This window comes from Mastomys coucha, unplaced genomic scaffold (genome assembly GCF_008632895.1).
Source record: "Mastomys coucha isolate ucsf_1 unplaced genomic scaffold, UCSF_Mcou_1 pScaffold14, whole genome shotgun sequence".
In the NCBI taxonomy this organism is placed as follows: Eukaryota; Metazoa; Chordata; class Mammalia; order Rodentia; family Muridae; genus Mastomys; species Mastomys coucha.
The window spans coordinates 86,345,389-86,370,217 of record NW_022196896.1 but is presented as its reverse complement, the minus strand read 5'-3'; the positions used below and the strand labels follow the sequence as shown (position 1 = coordinate 86,370,217).

The 24,829-nt window shown below is 38.4% G+C and overlaps 1 protein-coding gene across 8 annotated transcripts in view; it reads right to left on the bottom strand.

The window, feature by feature from the left end:
- Carf (calcium responsive transcription factor) overlaps positions 1–24,829 on the bottom strand; it is a 55,630-nt gene that overhangs the window by 23,221 nt on the left and 7,580 nt on the right. For 7 of the 8 annotated variants that reach the window (XM_031367662.1, XM_031367660.1, XM_031367654.1 and 4 more), the window contains 6 exons: positions 23,073–23,190; positions 22,445–22,672; positions 8,300–8,360; positions 7,167–7,296; positions 4,803–4,887; positions 690–879 (listed from right to left, as the gene is read on the bottom strand). In XM_031367662.1, the coding sequence (XP_031223522.1) occupies positions 690–879; positions 4,803–4,887; positions 7,167–7,296; positions 8,300–8,360; positions 22,445–22,672; positions 23,073–23,147 (769 nt within the window). In that variant the 5' untranslated portion in view covers positions 23,148–23,190. The remainder of the gene's footprint in view (positions 1–689; positions 880–4,802; positions 4,888–7,166; positions 7,297–8,299; positions 8,361–22,444; positions 22,673–23,072; positions 23,191–24,829) is intronic. The other variant, XM_031367661.1, reaches the window with a different exon arrangement.

Genomic DNA, 24,829 nt, shown 5'->3' with positions numbered 1-24,829 from the left:
TCTCTGCCTCTCTGCCTCTCTGCCTCTGCCTCTCTCCTCTCTGCCTCTGCCTCTGCCTCTGCCTCTGCCTCTGCCTCTGCCTCTGCCTCTGCTTCCTGAATGCTGGGTTTAAAGGTTGATGCCACCATGCCTGGTGTAACCTGGATTTTTTTTTTTTTTTAAGTCTGGAAATACTAAATCAAGGACTGAATGTAGAGAAGTTTATAGCACTGCCAACTGGAGTGAAAATCAGCACATTAATTCTTTTTCAGCAAATCTGAAAACTAAAATACTTGGAAAACAAAGTTCTTGGAACTTGCTTGGCTGCAGAACCTGACAGAAACAATGAAATTTTACGTGTCTGTCTTTATATTTATTGCCTATTTATCTGAGAGATGACTTAGTCCTCTAAGTGTGACTATTTATAAAGACTAATATTTTGATTATGTGATGTTGTCTGTAAGTCCACTGGGAATTTCAAAGTTCTATTTATTAGCATACTATACAAATGAAGCATTATTTATTCAGTGTCACACTTTAAAACATAATCTTATGGCATAAACTAATTGGATATATATTTTTGGTTTTCATTTTCAGCCACTAATATTCAATTCTCACCTACAACAATGAAATACATCTTCTCACAAAAGTCACATTTTCATAATGGAGCACAGCTGCTTGGGAGCCTCCAAGTAATTGATAGGAAGTACCTGCATTGACAAATGGGATTCCATCATACGGGACATACTGAGACTTCCACATCAAGCGCGTGGCAGGTTTGGCTGGGCTTGGAGACTGGCGAGTGCCCCAGACAGTCTGCGTTTGCTGCTTATGAAAAGTTAGGACACTTTCTAATTCAGTCTCACTTACACAGTAGCCACGGTAGGAATCTCCAATTTTCTGTGAGGGAAAAATTAAATAAGAAAATCACTGGAAAATATGTTTCTGTTGCCAGGAGCTATCAAGGAGAAGCTGAAACCTAGCAGGTGATCATCCTAAGATGATTCCTTCATGGGCTGTTAAAGTTATTATCACAGATTTGCTTCTCTAGGCAAGGCTAAGAAGGTTACATTTTAGGAAAGATTCCTGCTATTAGTACACTTTCCTGTTATTATTAAATATATATAACAATCAGTAGGTACTACCCCACCCTTTTGAGCGGATCTTTACAGAGCAATGAAGATGTACTGTCTTGTAGTGATGTTATATAGACAAATAGATGATTTCTTAACTCTTAATGATGATTGTGTAAGAATTCCTAAAATTACATCAGTAATTATTAAGCTCTTTTATAATAGGACTGCTATTAAGTCCTCTCTGATAATCAAAAGTGCAACAAGAACTCTTCTAGTCTTCAAGTGTCATGAGTTAATTGCTTCTGAGATAGCAAGCAGGTATCTACAACTTAAGAGCCCATTCCAGCCAGGCAGTGGTGGCGCATGCTTTTAATTCCAGCACTTGGAAGGCAGAGATAGGTGGATTTCTGAGTTTGAGGCCAGCCTGGTTTACAGAGTGAGTTCCAGGACATCCAGGGCTATACAGAGAAACCCTGTCTCAACAACAACAACAACAACAACAACAACAACAACAAAGAGCACATTCCAAGAGGTTGTAAAATAATTAATCAAAAGGTCATAAAAAGAGAACTAATGATTTACTATAGGTGCAAGGACAGAAGATAAAATATTGACTGGGTCTATCTATACAAAACTTTTCTAATAACTTAGTCACAAAAATTATGGTTTTTAACTTTCAGTGAACCTGTTGAGCTTGTACAGATAACAAATGTCTAGCCAGATAATGAATGTTTTGTTTTATTTGTTTTGTTTGTTTGTTTTTTGAGACAGGATTTCTCTGCGTAGCCATGGCTGTCCTGGAACTCACTCTGTAGACCAGGCTGGCCTCAACCTCAGAAATCCACCTGCCTCTGCTGGGATTAAAGGTGTGCGCCATCACTGCCCAGCCAGATAATTACTGTTAATGGACATGCATGTAAACAATACTTAGTTGTAAAATTCTTACTCAGTTTATGATTTGAATTTATGTGTAAACTTGTGGTGAACTTTTTACCATGTGATCATGTATTCTGAAAGATGTGTAAGTGCTGAGGACAAAGACAGGAAACTGAACTTAAGAAGAACCTTTTCGAAAGAACTTTTTAAGAGAAGAACTTTCTTAGAAAACTTTTAGAGAGAACTCAGAAGTAAAAGCATTGGGAGTAAGGCACTAAGAGCAAGGGCATTGTTACATCAGAGCAGGAGAAAGCAATTAGAAGGAGAATACAGAGTGGAATAACTTAGAAATTATAAGGCAACTTAAAAAATTAAGAGAGCAATATGCAGAATGCAGAAGGAAAGAGGGAAAAAGAAGGTAAACAGAGAGCAGAAGCAGCAGGCAGGCTTCTCCTTATCATGGGACAGAACAGGTCTTTTCTTAATAGCAAGACAGGTTTATTAGTCTTAATAAAGAGGACAAAGCTTTCTTCTTACAGACTTGGGTTTAATTCATTTAGCAATAAAACAGTAGATGTGGTGGTGCACGCCTTTAATCCCAGCACTTGGGAGGCTGGGGCAGGCGGATTTCTGAGTTTGAAGCCAGCCTGGTCTACAGAGTGAGTACCAGGATAGCCGGGGCTACAGAGAAACCCTGTCTCGAAAAACCAAACCAAACCAAACCAAAACAAAAACAGTAGATGCTTTTTCTTTCCCTATGCAATAAAGATTGGAGCTCATTTTTCATCCAGAATGAGTGAGTTCTTTCTGCATTGATGCTTGGTCTTTTGCTCCATATACATATGTAAGTATGGATGTGTCTGTGTGTGTGTAAGTATGTAATTGTGAGATAAGTATGTAGCTGAACCCAACTGGTTTGAAAAGAGATGTATGAATGTGTAAGCATGAATTTGTATATAAATTTATGTGAGTTTATCCATATTTGCTTGTGTAAAAATTTTTCCTTCTGTGAGCGTGACTCTCTTCTCCTGGTTTGATAAAAGTTTATTGCTCCAAAGGGAGAGGCATCTGGACAAGAGGGGAAAGGCCCTAGCAATTAATCCTTTACTTAATCCCCTGCTCTATGATGAGGTGCTAAACACTACAGATTGCAGTTTTTGGTCTCAGAGGAACTTAGACAGGCAGATCAACTATCGCAACAAAGTGACTCGGGCTTAAGATAGGCAAACAGTTCATTATTAAACAGCAACCCTGAAGACCAAGTTTTGCCCCCTCCGACACTCTTCCCCCTCTGCTACCAAGAAAGAAGAATTGCAGGAGCTGGTCCCAGCATTCAGTGAACAGTACATGTAACTAATGGCTATCTAAGAAATTTTAGTTCACTTCCTCACCACTGGTCCATACAGTGGGGTCTGATCTCAACTCAAGCAGTCATCAAACAGATGGAAGTGTTTATAGCAACACACTCACTGCCACAGAAGAGAAGTTTTAGAGATGAAAGCTTGAAGAATATGTGATATATTTATTCTCTTGGATCTATAAAATTCTACCCCTAGATCAAATTCAGATCAACACAAAATTAGCAATAGAGTACTGGTTCTTTGTGGATTTTTTTAATATGATGCCAAGAATGTATCTAAAATTCTACAAAAATAATGACTATGTATCCTAAAATATGTTGTAGAAGAACTTCATTATATTAATAATATTTTTTGTAACATTTAAATTTTTTGAAGCTCTATTTGTTTTTATTTTATGTATACACGGTGTTTTGCTTGCACATATGTCTGTGCCTACAGAAGCCAGATAAGTGTGTCAAAACTGGAGTTACAGAGCATTGTTATCCACCATATGGGTTCTGAAAATCCATCTCAGGACCTTTTCATGAGGAGCCAGTGCTATTAACTACTTTCAAAAGAATAAATTGTGACGCTGACTTGGTAGTATAGACCTCCAACTCAGCACCTGGGAGGCTGAGACAGAAGGACTAACACAGATACAAAGTTAGCCTTGTCTACACAGTGAGTATCAGGAAAGCCATGGCTACACTACAAGACTCTGTCTCAAATAAACACACAGACAGTCAAAACAACAATGACAACAAAAAAACAGGTAAGTGTCTGAATACAACAAACAAACTAGTCTTTGTGCCTGGATAGCTAAGGAAATGGTGTTTATTAATGAAACAGGCAAAGAACTTAGCAAGCAGAACTAACTGGTATGGTTACAGTGAATTTACAGTAAAATATAAATAAAGTTTCAAAAAGTAGCTGAGGGCCTGGGATAACAATAAGAATTACAGAACCAGTGATACTGATTTACAAACTATTTTATAAATATGAAACCAGAAAGTCAATGACACAGGTAAAATCCTTCAAAAGATAAAATGAAGACAAGGTCAAAAGCAAACCTTGAGAAATTTTATACTGAGACTATGAAATGAAATAAATGCAGGGGCAGGGGAGAGATAGAGACAGAGACAGAGACAAGAGGTAGTTCAAATGAAGCAAGCAGAGCTTTCTATTAATGACTTCTGCTCTGCCTCTCCTTCTGTGTTGTATCTTCTGGGACAGTGTCTTAATGTAGCCCAGGCTTGTCTCCAACTCACTATGTAGCCAAGGATGACTTTAAACTCTTGGTCCTCCCAAGTGCTGGGATTACAGGCATGTGCCACCACATTAGGCATAACTTCTGCTTTATCGAAGCTTACATCTTTAAAGAATAAAACAATAGATGAGTTTAGATTTAGCATAAATGCATGTAGAATATGACAGATACCGGCTATTGTTTGTATTCAAGAGTGTTTATTTGTGAAAGGAATGTTGCCATGGCCAGTTAAATGAATCTAGGTCAAGATTATCTTAAGCTCACCTCACAACTCCTAAGACGGCAGGCCCACATGGGTGTGTTACAAGAAAGTGGCTGGAGAGGAGCCAGCAAAGGTTCTTCAACAATTCTGGGAGAGGAGAGGAATAGTTAGAAATACATAGTTATGCACACACATGACATTCAACTGCGTTGTCTTTTCTTTACTTTGTATGAGTGTGTAATATTGTACTGTATGGGCACACATGTGCATATACATGTGTACACATGTGTACTGAAACCAGAGACTGGCATGTGATGTTCTCCATAGTCACTCTTCACCTTATTTTTGAGACTGGGTTTCTCACTGAACCTGGAGCTCATCAAGTCTGCAAACCAAATGATAATGCAAACCTAAATCTGTGAGATACTAAGAAAGGTCCTAAGAGAGAAGTGTGTAACTCTAAGTGCCTGCTTGAAAAAGCCAGAGGTATTACAAACACACAACCTGATGGAAAACCTCTAGCACTGGGAAAACAAAACAAGCCAATCCCAAAGCAGTAATAGGAAGAAATAACAAAGGGCAGGCAGAAATTAATAAAACAGAAATGGGGGACTGGTGAGATGGCTCAGCGAGTAAGAGCTCTGACAGCTCTTCCAAAGGTCCTGAGTTCAAATCCCAGCAACCACATGGTGGTTCACAACCATCTGTAATGAGATCTGACTCCCTCTTCTAGTATGTCTATATAATAATAAATAAATCTTTAAAAAAAAAAAACAGAAATGAAAATGACTAAAAAAATTCTTAAATAAAGAGGTAGTTTTTGAAAAGATAAATAAAAGTGATATACCCTAAGCAAATTAACCAGAAGAAAGAGACAGAAAACCTAAATTATTAAGAGTAGAAGAAAAGGCAGACATGACAGCACACACTGAGGAAATCTAATGAACCATGAGGACATACTTTGAAAATTTATATTCTGCTAAATTGGAAAATCTAAAAGAAAAGGATGAATTCTAGATGCATACAGCCTATCAAAATTAAACCATAACACAACCAATGAGATCAAAACAACAATCACAAATCTTCCCACAAAAAAAAAAAAAAAAAAAAAAAAAAAACCTGGTGCAGATGGAGTTAGTAAAGAAAAAATATTATATTGTCTTCAGCTGAGAATACATATGAGTGTTAGGTCACTTGCCTAGTATGCAAGAGGCCCTGGGTTTGATATCAAGCACTGAAAAACAAAAAAGAACAAACAAATGGCTCTCAATATAGTGTCTTATTTAAAATCCCTTCTTTTTTTAAAAAAAAAATTGTTTATTTTTTTATGTATATGAGTACACTATAGCTGTTATAGATGGTTGTGGCTCTTCATGTGGTTGTTGGAAATGGAATTTAGGACCTCTGCTCGCTCCAGCCAGCCCCACTTGCTCCTGCCCAAAGATTTATTTATTATTATAAATAAGTACACTGTAGCTTTCTTCAAACGCACCAGAAGAGGGCGTCAGATCTCATTATGGGTGGTTGTGAGTCACCATGTGGTTGCTGGGATTTGAACTCAGGACCTTCGGAAGAGTAGTCCCACTTACCCACTGAAGTCCTCTTACCCACTGAACCATCTCACCAGCCCTTAAAATCTTTTCATAGAAGAACTAAAAGAATACAAATACATAAAAACATACTTTAAAGAAGGGGATGGAGAGATGGCTCAGCTTTTAAGAGCTCTTCCAGGGGACCTAGGCTCAATTCTTAGCAGCATATAGTGGCTAACAACTTTAACTCCATTTGCAGGGGCCTGCTGCCCTCTTCTGTCTTCCACGGGCACTGAAGTATGTTGCATAGACAGACATACAGGCAAAGCACCCATGCACATAGAAAAATAAATAAATCTAAAAAAAAAATTTTTACAAAAAGTTACTTTAAGTATTTTTCTAATATTATCATGGAAAGTGTTATTTTTAGGAAACAGGGAAAAGAAGTTTGCAGAAAATAGGCAATATTTTGGTGGCTGTGTGGGAAAATATTTGCCTAGCGTACTCAAGACTTTGTGCTCAATTTTCAGAACCACCACCACCCACTCACCCACCAGCTCACACTCCCTCCCCCCAATGCTAACAAAAAACATTTTAACCACGTTATCATCTAGGAATTATATCTATAAAACATTGTTAAACCATTAAAATTTTTAGGGTCTGGAATGAGTATCTTTAGTCTAAATACTTTTGATATTTCACATTGCTCCAAAAGAACAGGAAGGTGTCCCCTTGATGTCAAGATGCATTAAAATAAATGAAGATGCATCTAAGGAATTTTTCCTCTCTCTGAATTTTTGATGTTTCCTATGGTTGCCAGCTTTAGATGTGATCTTTTTAAAAACAGACTTCCATTGCAACACCAAAGACAAGCTCCTCTTTCCCATGACTCACCTGGTCCCTGACTTCTTGGGTACCACGAGGGATGCTTGTGAGCGAAGGCTGCAATTACTGCTGCTGTCTTGTAGAGTACCTGCTTGTCCAGCTGGTAAGCTCCCAGCAGGGGGCGCCTCTGCAGAGACACCTTGACAACAACAACAACAACAACAGAAGAAGAAAACAATAACAACAAAAACCAGCGGCATCTGGAATAATATGACAATTACCTAGCTAGATTTTATATCTTTTCACTAGGAAAAAGAATAATATTTCTGAGTTTAAAAAAACTCAAAACTTTAATGCTTTATTGAGACTGTCACTGATAAACTTATTTACTTTTATGTTGTATGTAATTAACTTTTTATACTTATAGTTAATAGCTATGATTTTAAAATAGTACAAAAAATTATTTTAAAGAGTTTCACATATAATATGAAAATTAAAAATTACTTATATATTATGTTTATAATGTTTCTACAAACCATGTTTTTGGTTTAACTTTCAATGACAGTTAATGAAGACAATATATCAAAAAACAAAAGCAAAAATAACTATCCTAAACCACTATTTGTAAAAGAGCAAGCAAACAGTGTAGCCGTGACGTTAGAAGGAGATTAAACTACATTACAAAGGGAAGGAAGAAATGGAAAATTAATAGGGATATTACCAAATAGGAGGGGGGAAAGGGCCAGGGGAGGCTGGGCAATCCTGATTCTCTTCTCTGAATGTGAAACAAGTGGAAGAAAGCAGAAGATTCAAACAACAGTTAAGGAGAAAGGATGGATCTAAAGCTAACAAGGATATCAATAAAATGCAAATATAAAAAAATGTCTGTAGCTAAGTACCATATTTGTGCTACTGCTGCTATTTCTATTGTTGCTGCTACAATTTACAATAATTGATTTTGTGCTCACTGGTCATTTGGGAGGAAGCAAGAATTAGCCAGCTTCATAGAATCCCAAAATGAAATAGACAGCTAACATAGATGGGAGTTGAAAAATGAACTTAAGATTTATTTGGGCTAAAAAGCTTTTTCTAATCACTCAGTTCACAATCTACCTAAACAATTGAAGTTCCTATGGACTTCCATAGGAAATGTTCTAGAGTCTGACCTTAGTCTTTAAAGCACCCATCCCATATGGACTCACCTTGAGGACTATGCACATCTGCAAACGGCTCCTGAGGTCTAGCCGCTTGCTCCACCCCTGTCTGGGGAGATGGAATTAGATGAAGCACCTGTCAGTTTTCTCAAGAGCTGGTAGTGATCATCTTGGCAGGATTAAACAAATACATCTGCCATTCTGATTAATTAGAATTATTAAATTATCTAAGTATACACCTACTTCCATGATGGAATGTATTACTTCACTCTAGAGATAGAACCCTGAAACATATGCCAATTGTTTTAACATCCCACAGCTGACAAGTGGTGAAGCTAAGATTCAAAAAAATCAGTTTGACACAGCCTATGGTCTCAGGCACTAAGACCTGGCTCAAAATCATCTGTAATGAGATTTGACGCCCTCTTCTGGTGTGTCTGAAGACAGCAACAGAATACTCACATGTGTAAAACTAAATAAATCTTAGAAAGAAAGAAAGAAAGAAAGAAAGAAAGAAAGAAAGGAAGGAAGGAAGGAAGGAAGGAAGGAAGGAAGGAAGGAAGGAAGGAAGGAAGGAAGGAAGGAAGGAAGAAAGAGAGAGAGAGAAACTAAGATTGGTTCCCTACCACTGCCATGTGCCCACCTCCAACTCCGGTGGATTTCCACTGTAAAGGAGCAGGCCATCACAATTTGTTTGTTTTTGTTTGTTTATTTGTTTGGTTGGTTGGTTGGTTTTTTTGTATTTTTGTTTTTTGGGTTTTTTTTTTGTTTTTTTCCAGACAAGGTTTCTCTGTGTAGTCCTGGCTGTCCTAGAACTAACTCTGTAGACCAGGCTAGCCTCGAACTCAAAAATCCGCCTGCCTCTGCCTCCCAAGTGCTGGGATTAAAGGCGTGCACCACCACTGCCTGGCTAGGCCATCACAATTTGAAAAACAGGTCCAGACCAAGCAAGCCAGATGAACAGGTGAACTCAGGCAGAGATTCCCTGCTGGACCAGACACCACACCATCGACAGAACCACGGATAGGCAGCCCACAAGTAGACCCTTCCACTCACTCAGAGCCCCCATTTCTCTCCTTATCACAACTCAGGCAGAGATCTCCTGCTGCACCAAAGGCCAGGCTAACTGCCAGAAGTCCAGCCCCAACTTGGACAGAATCTTACTAATGGATCAGAGGGAACTTCAGCTGCCAGAAATCCAGGCCACAAAGACCAGAGGAACAATGAGGAAACAGAAACCAAGGAATAAAACCACCCATCCAACAAAGCCAAACTCAGAAATCAGCACCTAGACCTATAATATAATCATCCCAAACCCAGATGTCTAAATGCTAGCTTAAGAACATAATCAATAACAGCCAGGGAAATATATATATTCCAAATCAGCTGAAGGAAGAAAATGACCAACTTTATAATGCTGATAGACATCCATGAAGAGGAAATGAAAAGAATCAAGATTAATCCTAGGAATAGGAATTAGAAAAGAAGAAGAATCCCAGCTCAAAAATTTAGAAAATCGCCGGGCAGTGGTGGCGCACGCCTTTAATCCCAACACTTGGGAGGCAGAGGCAGGCGGATTTCTGAGTTCAAGGTTACCCTGTTCTACAGAGTGAGTTCCAGGACAGCCAGGGCTACACAGAGAAACCCTGTCTTGAAACCTCCCCCCCAAAAAAAAGAAAGAAAGAAAACTTCTCAACAGAAACTCTAAAGCTAGAAGAACATGGATAGACTAGGGGACCACAGACACCAGCCCAGACTACTATACCCAACCAACTTTAAATCACTGCAGAGGGAGAAAACAAGATATTTCATGACAAAGTCAAATTTAAACAATGTCTACAAACCCAGCCCTACAGAAGGTACTACAAGGAAAATTCCAACCCAAGATAGTTTACCACACCCATGAAAGAAATAATCTCACTCCAGCAAAACAAAAAGAAGGAAAGTGCAAATGCGCGTGCACACACACAGACACTATCACTGCCACCATGAACAACAACAACAAATTAATGAATTAACAATCATTCACCATTAATAACTTGTTACAGGATATTTTTATCACATTGTGACCCCAGAAATTGTGTTATTTACTGGAAAAATCTGTTTCTAGTTGTGTTGTGGCTCGGTCCTAGCACACACCTTTAATTCAAGAGTTTTTTGATTATTGTACCCAGGACTAAATAAAGTCAACCATAGGTCAAGAGGCAGAGCAAGCAATCAGTTGACACACAGTGAACACAGTAAGAATAACAAAGAGTAAGTCAGGAGGACAGATACACACATGGGAAGTAGAAGACAGGAACATTTAGTTTGAGGAGTTTTTGAGATGGTATGGAGGGGAAAGCTTCCTTTAGGGATGTCTGTCATCTGTGGAAAAAGGTCAGCCAGGCGTTTTCTCTGCCTCTGGGTTAGCAGGCTTCCACTCCAGCATCTGGCTCCCAGTCTTCACTGGTAAAATAGAATGACTGAGATTTTATTAAAAACATTTCACGCTCCAACACGTGGCACAACCACCAGGCCAGCTGCAGATAAATTAAGAAGCCATTACATTTGCTAAGTTACCTGGAAAGTCCTCAAGGAGAGCACTGAGGATGGTAAGTACCATAATGCAAGGGGTTAGGACCCCGTATAGTGCTACTTTAGATGGCTTGAAAATAGAAGCAGAAAATGAAAAGCTAAATGACTTAACTGAAATTAATTGACTCAGTAGTGATTATGATTATTATCAATTTGGTATTACATATTTTATCCTTAATAGCCATAAGTGGGTTAATAGGACACAAGCCTTAGAAGACTTATAAATGAAAATCAGAAAAATACTCAGATACAGACAAAGGAATTTAGACAAGAACCTACTGTGCCAGCACATGATGAAACTGAAGAGGGGTGGCCCAAGGTTGTTAGAAAACCAACCTTAGTTTATCCAGTAAATAAACACTATTTACTAGCAGATGATAGGTACTCTCAAGGTTATGAAACAAGTAAATGGAATTCTATAGACATGTTAGACTCAAGGGAATTTAAGGAAGCAATCATCTCATATGACATGTTAAATAGATATTAAATTCATGGGCAACTCAGAACAGAATCATCCCCCAAGACTGGAAAGATTTGGCAAAAGCAATGGAAGCTGGTGCTCAGTTACAATGGTGCACATAGCGGAAAGAGGAAGCCAGGGCCTTAGAACAATAAAATAGGGCTAGAGGTATTAATATTTCCCAAGATCAGATGTTAGGTGAAGGTCAGTATGCTGAGTTACACAGGCAGCTTGAAAGTGATGGTCATAACACTGGCACTTTGTCATTTAGCAGCTTTAAATACTTGGGGAAAGGTTGAAGAATCACAAAAGAGATATGAGCCATATACTTAAATTATACAAGGCTCAAAAAAACCTTCACTGAAATTTTACAAAGATTGACTTCAGTTGTAAATAGAATACTATCAGATTCAGAAGTCATAAAATATTAATTGAATCTTTGGTTTGAAAATGCTAACTCAGAATGCAAATGGGTGATGAGGACTTTAAAGGCAAGGTCAGCACCAATAGATGAATGGATTATAGATATGCCTGATATTGGCTCTCATGTTTATGATGCTACTCTGATAGGAGAAGTAATTTTTTTTTTTCGAGACAGAGTTTCTCTGTGTAGCTCTGGCTGTCCTAGAACTCACTCCGTAGACCAGGCTGGCCTCAAACTCAGAAATTCACCTGCCTCTGCCTCCCAAGTGCTGGGATTAAAGGCGTGTGCCACCACTGCCTGGCGAGAAGTAATTTTTAAAAGTTTTAAGAAAAATAAAAATGTCAAATGTTTTAATTGTGATAAGCAATGTCATTCGAAAAGAGATTGTAGGCAAGGCATTTCTAGAAACAATGTTCTTTTCTAGAGATAATCCAAAAAGGAAGGCTCCAGCCTTCTGGAGCATGCAGAAGATGTGGCAAAGGCTGGCATTGGACTAATGAATGTAGATAAGCAAGGGCTAGGCAAGGTAACCCTCTGCCATCAGGAAATGCCCTAGGAGGCATGCAGCAGGCTCTGATTTCAAATTTGATTAATCATTACCTCACAGCATCAGAGAAAATCATCCACAGAGCAATAAAAAGACTTAACGCCTATTTTTAAAAACAACAACGCTCTGGGTTTAATCACAGACAAACAGCTTCAGCAGATAAAACAAAATATTCAGGAGAAACCAGAAAACAAGTATTTTGGCAAACCGCTATAAATGGTCAGAGACAAAAGTTAAACATACAAATAAGGTGCATTGAAACTGAGAGTTTAGTAGACACAGGAGCAGAAGTAATGATAATCTCACCAGAACCTTGCCATCACAGATTGGTCTCTTCAGGAGATATACATTCAGCTTCTAGAGACTGGAGTTTTATCTCAGGTAAAACAAAGTACAAGATAGGTAGAGTGTGCAGGGCCAGAAGGACATACAAGAAAGTTAAAGCCATATGTAGCTAATATAGCCATGAATTTATAGGAATGTGATTTGTTGCAGTAATGGAAAATATAGATTAACATTCCTCCAATCTCAGAAACAAACCATAAAATAAAGAATGCTTCTGAAAATGTATCAAGAACAGTCAGACTGTCCAGGTGGTCCACAGGCAAGACACAACAGGTGTTGGTCTTTCAAAGGTACCAGCCACCCTACCTTTAAGATGGTTAACCTGTATGGATGGAACAATGGCTTATAATAAAAGAAAAATTATACAGTTACTAGAAAGGCAGCTAACTTCCAATGGAAGACCAGCTCCTGCAAGTGCCAGTAAGTTCATCTCCATGTGTGCAACCCCAACCAATATTGAACCAGACAATATCCTAATTATGGATATTATATTTGTTGGTGAATTGGCAACCAGGGACTCTTCACAGAGCCAAAAGGAGTCCATCAACATTTGCCTGTTGGCTTCTACTGCAAACACTTTCCATATACATAAAATAAATATTCTCTCTTTGAGAAACAAATCTGGACATTTTATGAGGCCTGGAGAACCTTATACTCAGTCATTGCCAACCACCCTATGGTCATAAGGATGCTCCTTACAGTGATGGATTGGGTCCGTTTGAAGGCAGAGTCCTTCACAGGCTTAGTCATGACAGTGGAACTGGTACCTATGTGAATTCCTTCATGACCAGGACGTGGTAGCAAAGGGGTCTGTGCCTTCCCATACTGAGGAAGCACCTCAGTTGCCTAATCCACTCGCCCACTCCGCCCGAGAGGTGCCTATTGAAGTGTGGGGACCGAGGGAAAGGTTACAACGTTTGGCTAATGCGTGGTTTGCTGATGATTTATCAACCACTGACCAAAACTAATGGAAAGTGACAGTCTATAGACTTGAGGATAGAATGGTCAATACTGAGGAAGGAACCACAAAATCAGTGCAACCCTATTGGCTGTGAGACAAACAACCAGGAAAGCAAAAGGGAAATCTCTGTCTTCTCCAATTCATGGTATGTGTGCAATGGTATAGCAGCTATATGGTCATCAAAATGCAAAACCACTAAATGGCAGATAAATGGCAAAGATTTTGTTGTGCCAGGAAGCATCTAAAAACCCAAAAGACCACCCAGGAGCCAACACTGATGCAACTGCACTAGAGTCTCTTTATTTTAGCTCAAGCTTGGGCCACCATTTCAGAAAGGGAGGATGCAGCCCCGAGCCCAGTTTCAGGCAAGCACCTATAGAGGCAAGCAAACAAGCAGGGAGGCAGGGGTTCTAGCCTGGCACACATGTGATTTGGGGGGGAGGGCATATGGCCTTTAACATAATTGGCTGGGTCTGGGAGCCAAACCATAAACTTAACTTCTGTTTTCCTCCTCATTGGTGGTTGTTAGAAAGTAAAGTGCCAGGGGCAGGTTTGTAACCTGGAGCTACAGATTTGTTAGGGAGTAACCTGGAAAGTGGTGCCAGATGCAGGTTTTGTTAGGGAGTAGCCTGGAAACTGGTGCTGGGTGCTGGCTTATCAGTTAACTCAAATTCAACCTTAGCTTAGGTTCTGTAAGATGGAGTCTGAACCCAAAAGATGTGGTCTCTCAATATCTGGTCATAGGAGGCATGAATGGAAATGGCAAAAGCTAGAAAACTTAGCAAACATCAAATTTATGTTTGCAAATATAGGTAAAACAGACAAAACATGAAAACATCTGGAAATAATGAAATACTGGACAAATCGCCATATGTTTAAGTCCAGAATATTAAAATTTGACAGGGAACAAATTCAGAATAAATCAGCAAGATTGATAGATGACACATTCAAAAAATGTGAAAGTTTACCCCTAACATAAAAAAATAAGGGGTAATGGAGAACCAAATTAAACAAGGCTAACACTATGAGAATAACTATTACAAGGAATCCTTAGCCAGGTGATGGTTCACACTCCCAGCAAGCAGGAGGCACACACCTTTAGTCCTAGCACTTGGGAGGCAGAGGCAGGCACATAGGAGTTACAATGATGTAAATTTAAAAGCTGATTGTAAAAGTTAGGCTGAAATTCAAAGTGAGTGTTCTTTGTGATCTGAAAATAAATATACTTAAACCCTAAATTTATATATAAAAGGAAAAGGGAATATAGGTATATTTTCCACACATACTAAGGTATATTTAGTTTCAATTTTTAAAAAGAATTTTTTAAGTTTCAATTGAAAGATAATACTTTTTCTGTTGCCAAAATACATTTTGCCCTAGGAAAGATATAACCTGTCCAAAAAGGAACCACCCAGAGTTAGAGTTGGGGCAGGGTTTTGTTTTCATCTTTCCAGGAGAATAAAAAACATCCAACTAAGGAATCTAGAAGCCACTGGACAAGTGAAACATCTGAAGAGAGAGGATGATCATCAAGAGAAAATGTCCCAAGAAAACGAGTAAATTAAATTGGCCACATGGTATCACCCACCTCCAGCTTGTCTCTGCTACCCTTTACAGAAATAAGTGGCAAGTGGTCTTTATGTGTTCTCAATTCATTTAAAAATCTTCCAGGAGCCATCTAGGAGAAGCTAAAACTAGCAGGTGATCTTCCTGAGATAGTTCCACCATGGACTCTTAAGGTTATTGACAGATTTGCTTCTCTAGGCAAGGCCAAGAAGATGACACTTTAGGAAAGATTCCTGCTATTAATATGCTTTCCTGTTATTATTAAATATATATAACAATTACTAGGTATTAGCCCATCCTTTTGAGCAGATCTCTGCAGAACAATGAAGTACAGTTGTTGTCCTGTTTTGTAGTGATACTATATAGACAAACAAGATTATTTCTTAATTCTTAATGATGATCCTATAAGAATTTCTAAAATTATATTAGTAATTAAGCTTTTTTATATTAAGTCCTCTCTGATAATTAAAATTGCAACGAGAACACTGCCAGTCTTCAAGTGTCACAAGTTAATTGCTTTTGAGATAGCAAGCAGGTATCTACACTTAAGAGCACATTCTAAGAGGTTGTAAAATAATTAACCAAAGGTCATAAAAAGGGAACTAAGAATTTATTATAGGTGTAAGGACAGAAGATAAAATATTGACTGGGTTTATCTACATGAAACTTTATTAATAACTTAGTCACAAAAATTACAGTTTTTAACTTTCAATGAACCTGTTGAGTTTGTTGTGACAGATAATGAATGTTTAGCCAGATAATTACTCTCCATGGATATGCATGCAAACATTCTCTGTTGTAAAATTCTTATTCAATTTATGATTTTAATTTATGTTTGAACTTCTGGTGAACTTTTGAAAATAAATAAATAAATAAGGTGGGTGTACTTAGATAAACCATGTGATCTATTTTCCTAGAAAAGGTACAAAAGGCTAGGAGAGATTACATTGTATAGCAATTGAGTTAAGGCACTGGGAGTAGGAATTTGGAGCAAAAAACACTGTTACATTAGAATAAGAGGAAAGAGCAAGATTAGGAGAGGAGAGCAGAGAGAACTGAAGAACTTTTTAAAGAGAAGAACCTTTTATAAGAATTTTCTTACAGAACTTTCTTAGAAAACTTTCTAGAGAGAACCTTTTAGAGAGAACTTAGAATTAAAGATTAAAATCACTTTTCATAGTGTCTCTCTTTTCTTCCTGAGACTTCAACTAGCAGGCTGGAAGCTAGAGTTCTTGTGGAGATTGAACAAAAGCTACTTTACTGCAGGTGTTCATCGCCTAAGCCAGTGGCTTTTAACCCTCAGAATGAGCAAGAAAGTTTTTAGGACTTTTTAGAAGTTATTAACAAGCATTCAGTATGGTTAGAGAGCCAGAACGTCCAGAGACCATTAGTCTTTAAAGCTACACCTGTGTCCAACTCTGACTCTCTTTAACCTATTCCAAGCCAGGAAGTCCCAGGCAAAAATTAGAGCTGGCTTTGGGGTCGGACGGTGGCTCTCTCCTTCTCTAAACTCATACATGTTGCTAAAGGAAAATTCAAAATCTCTGTCTCACATCAGAGGAGCCACCTGTCACATGGGACAAAAGAAAACAAGAAATAAGGGACTACTCTAGTGCCACTAATCTCATAATCTTTTGGTTTTCATTTTACTCTTTAAAACTTTTCTTAAGGTAGAAATAGCATCTCAAAATCTATAAGATTATTATGTGTACATAAACTTTCTGTCATGATACTACCATTCTTACAGTTCAAGGTGTTTTTAGCCAGGCAGTGGTGGTGCATGCCTTTAATCCCAGCACTTGGGAGGCAGAGGCAGGTGGTTTTCTGAGTTCGAGGCCAGCCTGGTCTACAGAGTGAGTTCCAGGACAGCCAGGGCTACACAGAGAAACCCTGTCTTGGAAAAAAAAAAAAAAAAAAAAGCAGGGGAAGGTGGGGGGAGGGTCGTTGAAGCACTGTGGAGAGGGAAAGCTTCCTTTTAGGACTTCAGCTGTGGAAAAAGGTCAGCTGGGTGCTTTCTCTGACTCTGAGCTAGCAGACTTTCACCTCAGCATCAGGCTCCCAAGTCTTCATTGGTAAAATCCAACATTAACTCTCAAAACCAATGGACTCAATTTTCCAATAAAAAGACACAGGCTAATAGAATGGATATAAAAACAGGATCCATCCTTCTGCCGTATACCTTGATACCAAGAAACACACCTCAGCATCAAAGTAATATATTACTTTGTAAAGAGTAAAGGGTTGGAAAAAGATTTTCCAAGCAAATGGGCTCAAGAAACAAACTGTTGTAACTATTCTAAAAGCTAACAAAATAGACTTCAAAAAAGTTAATCAAAAGAGATAAAGAATACTTCATACTCAAAGGAAAAATACCCCAAGATGATCTTTCAATTCTTAACATCTATGCCTCAAATGCAAGGGCACACACGTATGTAAAAGAAACATTTTAAAGCTTAAATCAACATCGAACTTCAAACATTAATAGTGACATCCGACTCTCACCAATGTCTCTCATTAAGACAGAAACCAAATAAATAATGGAGCCAATAGATGTTATGAATCAAATGGACCTAAAATTATCTACAGAATATTTCACACAAACACAAAAGAATATATTCTCTTGTCAGTACCTCACAGAACATTCTTCAACATTGACCACATACTCCGTCACAAAGCAATTTTTAACAGACACAAGAAAATTGAAATAATTCCCCCTGTATCTTATCAAACCCCATGGATTAAATCTGGACTTCAATAACAGGAAAAACTGAAAGCCTACAAATTCATGGAAACTGAACAACTCTCTACTCAATGACCACTGGGTCAGGGAAGACATATAGAAAATTAAAGACTTTCTAGAATTCAATGAAAATGGAAGCACAACATACCCAAACTTATGGCACACAATGAAAGCAGTGTCAGAGGAAAGTTCATAGCCCTAAGTCCCTTCATAAAGAAATTGGAGAGATCTGACACTAGCAACTTAAAAACACCTGAAAGCTTTAGAATAAAAAGAAGGAAACACACCCAAGAGGAGTAGAAATAATCAAACTGAGGGATGAAATCTATAAAATAGATACAAAGAGAACAATACAAAGAGTCAATGAAACAAAGAGTTGGTTCGTTGAGTACTCAATAAGATAGATAAATCCTTTTCCAAACTAACTAAAAGACAAAGAGAACGTATTCAAATTAACAAATCAGAAAGAAAATGAAGGATGTAACAACAGACAGCAAGGAAATCCAAAGAATTGTTTGGTCATACTTCAAAACCCCTTATTCACAAAATTAAAAAACCTAAAGAAATGGACAATCTTCTTGATAGATACCACTTACCAAAGTTAAGTTAAGATCAGATAAGCAAGCTAAATAGACCTATAACCCCTAAAGAAATAGAAGCAATCATTTTAAAGCCCAGGGCCAAATGCTTTTAGTGCAGAATTCTACGAGACTCTCAAAGATGAGCTAATGCCAATACTACTCAAATTATTTCACAAAATAGAAACTGAAGGAACATTGCCCAATTCATTTTATGAGACCATAGTCACATTGATATGCAACCACACAAAGGCTCAACAAAGAAAGAAAATGACAGACCAATTTCCCTCATAAACATTGATGCAAAAATACTCAATAAAATACTCACAAACTATATCTAAGAACAGACCAAAAGATCATCCACCATAGTCACGTAGGCTTCATCCCAGAGATACAGGGATGGTCCAATACCTGAAAAGCCATCAATGTAATCCAATCCCAGAAATACAGGGATGGTCCAACATCTGAAAAGCCATCAATGTAATCCAATGTATAAACAAACTAAAAGGGAAACAAAACACATGATCATCTCATTAGATGAAAAAGCCTTGACAAAATCCAATCACAATAAAAGTCTTGGAAAGATCAGGGATAGAAGGGACATACCTAAACATAATAAAGGCAATTTACGCTGGGCAGTGGTGGTGCACGCCTTTAATTCCAGCACTTGGGAGGCAGAGGCAGGCAAATTTCTGAGTTCAAGGCCAGCCTGGTTTACACACTGAGTTCCAGGACAGCCAGGGCTATACAGAGAAACCTTGTCTCAACAAAAGAAAAAAAAAAAGGCAATTTACAGCAATCTTTTCACCAACATCAAATTAAATGGAGAGAAACATAAAGCAATTCCACTAAAGTCAGAAACAAACTAAGGCTTTCCACTCTCTCCATATCTATTCAATATAGTATCTGAAGTTCTAGCTAAAGCAAGAAGACAAATAAAAGAGATCAATAGAATACAAATTGGAAAGAAAGAAATCTAAGTATTGATAGTTGTAGATGATATGATAGAATAGATATGTGATCCCTAACAACTCTACCAGAGAACTCCGACAGCTGATAAACACTTTCAGCAAAGTGGCTGGATACAAAATTAACTTAAAAAAAAAATCATTAGCAAATGACAAATAGGCTGAGAAAGAAATCAGGGAAATAACAATCTTCACAATAGACACAAGTAATATAAAATATATTGGGGTAACTCTAACTAAGCAAATGAAAGACCTATATAATTAAAAACTTCAAGTCTTTGAAGAAGAAAATTGAAGAATGTATCAAAAAATGGAAAGATCGCTCATGATCATGGATTGGAAGGATTAACATAGTAAAAATGGCTATTTTACTAAAAGCAATCTACAGATTCAATACAATCTCCATCAAAATTCCAGCACAATTCTTTATAGACCTTGAAGAAACAATACTCAACATGGAAAAGCAAAAATCCCAAGATAGCTAAAACAATCCAGTACGATAAAAGAACTTCCAGAAGTATCACCATCCCTAACTTCAATACTATAGAGCTATAGTAATAAATACCACATAGTATTGGACTAACAATAGACACACTGATCAGTAGAATCACACTGAAGGCTGGGGCATAGTTCCATACACCTATGGACACCTGATATTTGATAAAGAAGCCAGAAATGTACAATGAGAAAAAGAAAGCATCTTCAACAAATGATGCTGGTCTAACTGGATGTATATATGTAGAAAAACCCAAATAGATCCATATCTATCACCCTGCACAAATCTCAAGTACAAGTGGATCAAAGACTTCAACATAAAACCAGACACGCTGAACCTATTGGAAGAGAAAGTGGGGACTATCCTTGAATGCCCTGGTACAGGAGACAACTTCCTGAACAGAACACCAACTGCACAGGAACTAAGATCAATAATTAATAAGTGGAACCTCATGAAACTGAAAAGCTTATGTAAGGCAAAGGACCCCCACCATCTACAGCACAAAACGGTATCCCACAGAATGGAAAAGATTCACCAACTCCACATCAGACAGAGTGCTAATAACTAAAATATATAAAGAACTCAAGAAACTAGACATCAACAAACCAAATAACCCAATTAAAAAATGGGGAACAGATCTAAACAGATAATTCTCAACAGAGGAATCTCAAATGTCAGAGAAACACATAAAGAACATCTTTAGTCAACAAATGCAAATCAAAACAACTCTGAGATTCTATCTTACACCTGTCAGAATAGCTAAGATAAACACACAAGTAAGAGCTCACACTAGCCAGGTTGTGGAGAGAGATGAGCACTCCTCCAGTGTTGGTGAGACTGCAAACTGTACAGTCACTCTAGATATCAATAAAATGGTTCCTCAGAAAACTGGGATTCAATATACCTTAAAACCCAGCTATACCACTCATGAACATATATGTAAAGGATGGCCTATCATATTACCAAGGACATTTGCTCAACTATATTCATTGCAGATTTATTCATAATAGCCAGAAACTGGAAAAAATTTAGATGACCCTCGACTGAAGAATGGATAAGGAAATGTGGTTCATTTACACAATGGAATACTACTCAGTTGTAAAAAAAAAAAAAAAAAAAAAAAAAAAAAAAAGCAATGACTTCATAAAATTGGCAGACAATTGGATAGAACAAGAAAAATCATCCTAAGTGAGATAGCCCAGACCTAGAAAGACAAACATAGTAGGTACTCAGTTATAAGTGGATATTAGCTGCAAAGTAAAAGACAATCATGCCATAATTCACACATCCAGAGAGGCTAAGACAAGGAGGGCTTAAGGGTAATGCAAGGATCTCCCTGGGAAGGGGGACTAGGATAGATTTTGCTGGTGGGCTTGGGACAGGTGGGGTTGGGAATAGGAGGGATGGGGGCAGGAGAAAATACTGGGCTCAATTACTGGAACTGGGGGGCATTTTGGAGGCAAGGTGGAGACCTAGTGCAATGGAAACCCCATAGAATCTATGAGAGTAACCCTAGCAAAGACTCCTAGTAATGCAGGTTCTTAGAGCCTGAACTGGCCATCTTCCATAACCAGGAAAGGCCTCAAGTGGAGGGTTTACAACACCAACCCAGCCACAAAATCTTCAACCTATAGTTTGTTCCACCTGAAGAGTGTTCTTGGACTGCAGGCTAGCCTAATCATCATCAGAGATACCAGAAAGACTTCATCCAGCAATTGATGGGGACAGAAGCAGAATCCCAGAGCCAAACATTAAACAGTGCTCAGGAAGTCCTGCAGAGGAAGGGGAGAAAGGATTGTAGGAACCAGAGTGGTCAGGGATACCACGAGAACATGACCCACAGAACCAACTGACTAGGACTCATGGGGCTCACAGAGATCAGGGAGCCTGTAGGGGTCTGCCCTAGGTCCTTTGCATATATTCATGGCTGAATAGCTTGGTGTTCTTGTGGGAATCTTAACAGTGGGAGTGGGGACTGTCCCTGACTCTTTTGCCTTCTGTGGGACCCTTTTTCTCCTCCTGGGTTGCCTGTCCAAACTTGCTGATAGTAAGTGCCTAATATTATTGTAGCTTTTTATGCTGTGCTTGGTTGATGTCCTTGGGAGGCCAGCTCTTTTTCTGAGGAGAGGAAGGTGGGAGTGGATCTGGAGAAGAGGAGAGATGGTGGGAAAAGACTAGGGAGAGGAAACTGCAGTTGGGATATGATATAAGAGACAAGAATTTAAAAGGAAGGAAGGAAAGGAGGGATGGACAGAGGGACGGACAGATGAACAAACAAACTAAGGTCGCTGGGCAGTGGTGGCGCACACCTTTAATCCCGGCACCCAGGAGGCAGAGGTAGGCAGATCTCCAAGTTTGAGGCCAGCCTGGTCTACAGAGTAAGTTCCAGGACAGCCAGGGCTACACAAAGAAATCCTGCTTCAAAGAACCAACCAAACAAATACACAAAAAGGAAATGAATTTAGCATGATTAATACACATTGTTAAATACCATAATAACATAATACTCATTAGTTATAAAGTATTCTCACCATTTGTGCAGTAGAATTTCCCAAAGACTGAAGGTCATATTGAATAGGCTGCCCATTTTGGTCCAAAAGATGAAACTGCTCTTCATGAAGGGCCTGTGTATCAGTCAGTGTCTCTGGCATATCCTGTGATGTGAGTGAATCATGTGTTTTAGGAGCAGTAATGGGCAAAATGGTAGGGGGATCATTTTGTCCAAAGGAAGGATCCCTAGAGTCCATACAGGTCAGGTGCTTTTGAAAAGAAAAAAAGTTTTACTTCAGTCTTTGTAAAATATACCATATTTTTACAATTTCTAAAAAAAGGACTGTATATTAAACACAGAAAGACATTTATGTTACAGTTAATTGTTCATTTTACTTTTGCAACAAAAGGGTTTTTTTCATTTTTATTTTTTATTTTTTTTAGACAGAGTATCTCTATATGGCCCTGGCTGTCCTGAAACTCACACTGTAGACCAGGCTGGCCTGGAACTTACAGAGATCTGCATTCCTCTGCCTTTGCCTCCTAAGTGCTGGGGCTAAAGGCATGCACCACTATGGCCAGGGAGTTTGGGTATTTTTAGTGCTGGATATTGAAACCAGGACCTTCTACGTGCTAGGCAAACATAACACTTTCCTGGTGAATCCCTACCTCAAATCCCTGAGCTTCTCTTTCCAACTTCTCACCATCGTCACAGTTGCCTGCTAACGAATGATGCTGCTCCATGCTGGTTTCACATTCAGTTCCATTTTCTCCAGTTAGTTAATAGCTGAAAGATTAAACAACTGGTCAACTGGTCATAATGATGTTTTATGGGGATGGTAAGCCTAAGTAAATTTTTCATCTTCCATACTATGGTCTCTTACACAATTTAAGTAAAATAATTTCCTTTCTATAGATAGAAAGTTACTGTTTTTGTTAAATAACTTGCCAAGGCACCAGAATGCATTTAAGGCAAATTAAATATTAGGATTACAGAGTTCCCTCATTCTGTCCTTACTTACATCCTATGTTTGCTCACTAAAATTGAATTTGTGTTATAAGGTTATGTTACTTACACTCACTGCACATATTTAATGAAATAAAAATTTAATTTTATGGGTTGGGTGTAACCTATACAACATTACATAATTTTTGAAAAGATGCCTTGGTACAAATGGGACTATGCATGTTTGAGAACATGTGTCCTTCAGAACATGTTCATCTATATGGCCTTATGCAACTTTAGAGACGATGCCTTGGTGCTGATGGTATTACACATACATGGCAATATGTGCCCCTCAAGATATGTTAACTGTACGGCATCACATAATTTTAGAAAAGATGCTTTGATGCTGACAGGACTATGTATCCATGGAATATGTGTCCTAAAAGATACATTCCAAATACTCTAGTGGATGTCTAAAACCTCAAGAAAGACCAAATCCTTCATATGCATTTCTATACCAGCATTTTTATATGAGGTCTATTAGGCACAATAAAAGATAAGTAATAACAATAATAAAAAAGAATGATTACACTATACAACAATAAGTTATTCCTAGAATTTCCTGTTTAGTATTTTCTAGTCATGGCTGGCCACAGGAAACTGAAATTACAAAGAGTGAGGTGGGGCCTATAAGATGGTTCAGTATGGAAAGTCCTCTGGTCTCTACATGAACACAGTGGTACATGCACACACACACACTGCCCACAATTAACAATAAAAAAGGGCTTATTTTAAGTTAAAGTTTAAGGCGCTACCACTGAAGACACAACAGACTTTGGTTATAGTGTCTAGAGAACTCAAGCTAGAACTGACCTGGCAGCTTCCTCTCTACAAGCTGGCTTGCATGGTGCCAGAAGGTGCTATTCTGGCCACTGGGAGGAAAGAGGCCCTAATGGACTCACTCAGTAGTAGACCCTGTGTGCTCTAATAGTGACCTACCCGGTGAGATGTGCTCACTGGTACATCAATGGCATTGCTGTTATAGAGGCAACTGACTGCTTCCTAACTGTATTTGAGGCCCACTGTATAGGGACATTTGGTACTCTATACCTAGTCATAAGCCCATGGCTAGAGAGGTCATAGCCAGAAGGAAACCTGCTAATGTTTTGCTAAGTGAACATATCAAGCTGCCTTCTAAATATGTTTCGAGCCAGAGATTTGTGCTGCTCTCAAAAAAACAAAAAGCTTTTTTTCTGCAGTGGGTTGCAGTCAAAGTACTCAAGACTTGGAGAATGTTGAGTGCTCAACCCCAAATGGGATATTTAATCCATTCTACCTTCCCCTCAAGGCTCAAGAAATACCATTCTACCTATCCTCCAAAGCCCAAGAAAAGGGGAGTGGTGGAAAAGAATGTAGGAACCAGGGGATGGAAATGAGTATCATGAAATGTCTTCTGGACAGAACGTGATCATTGCCCTCA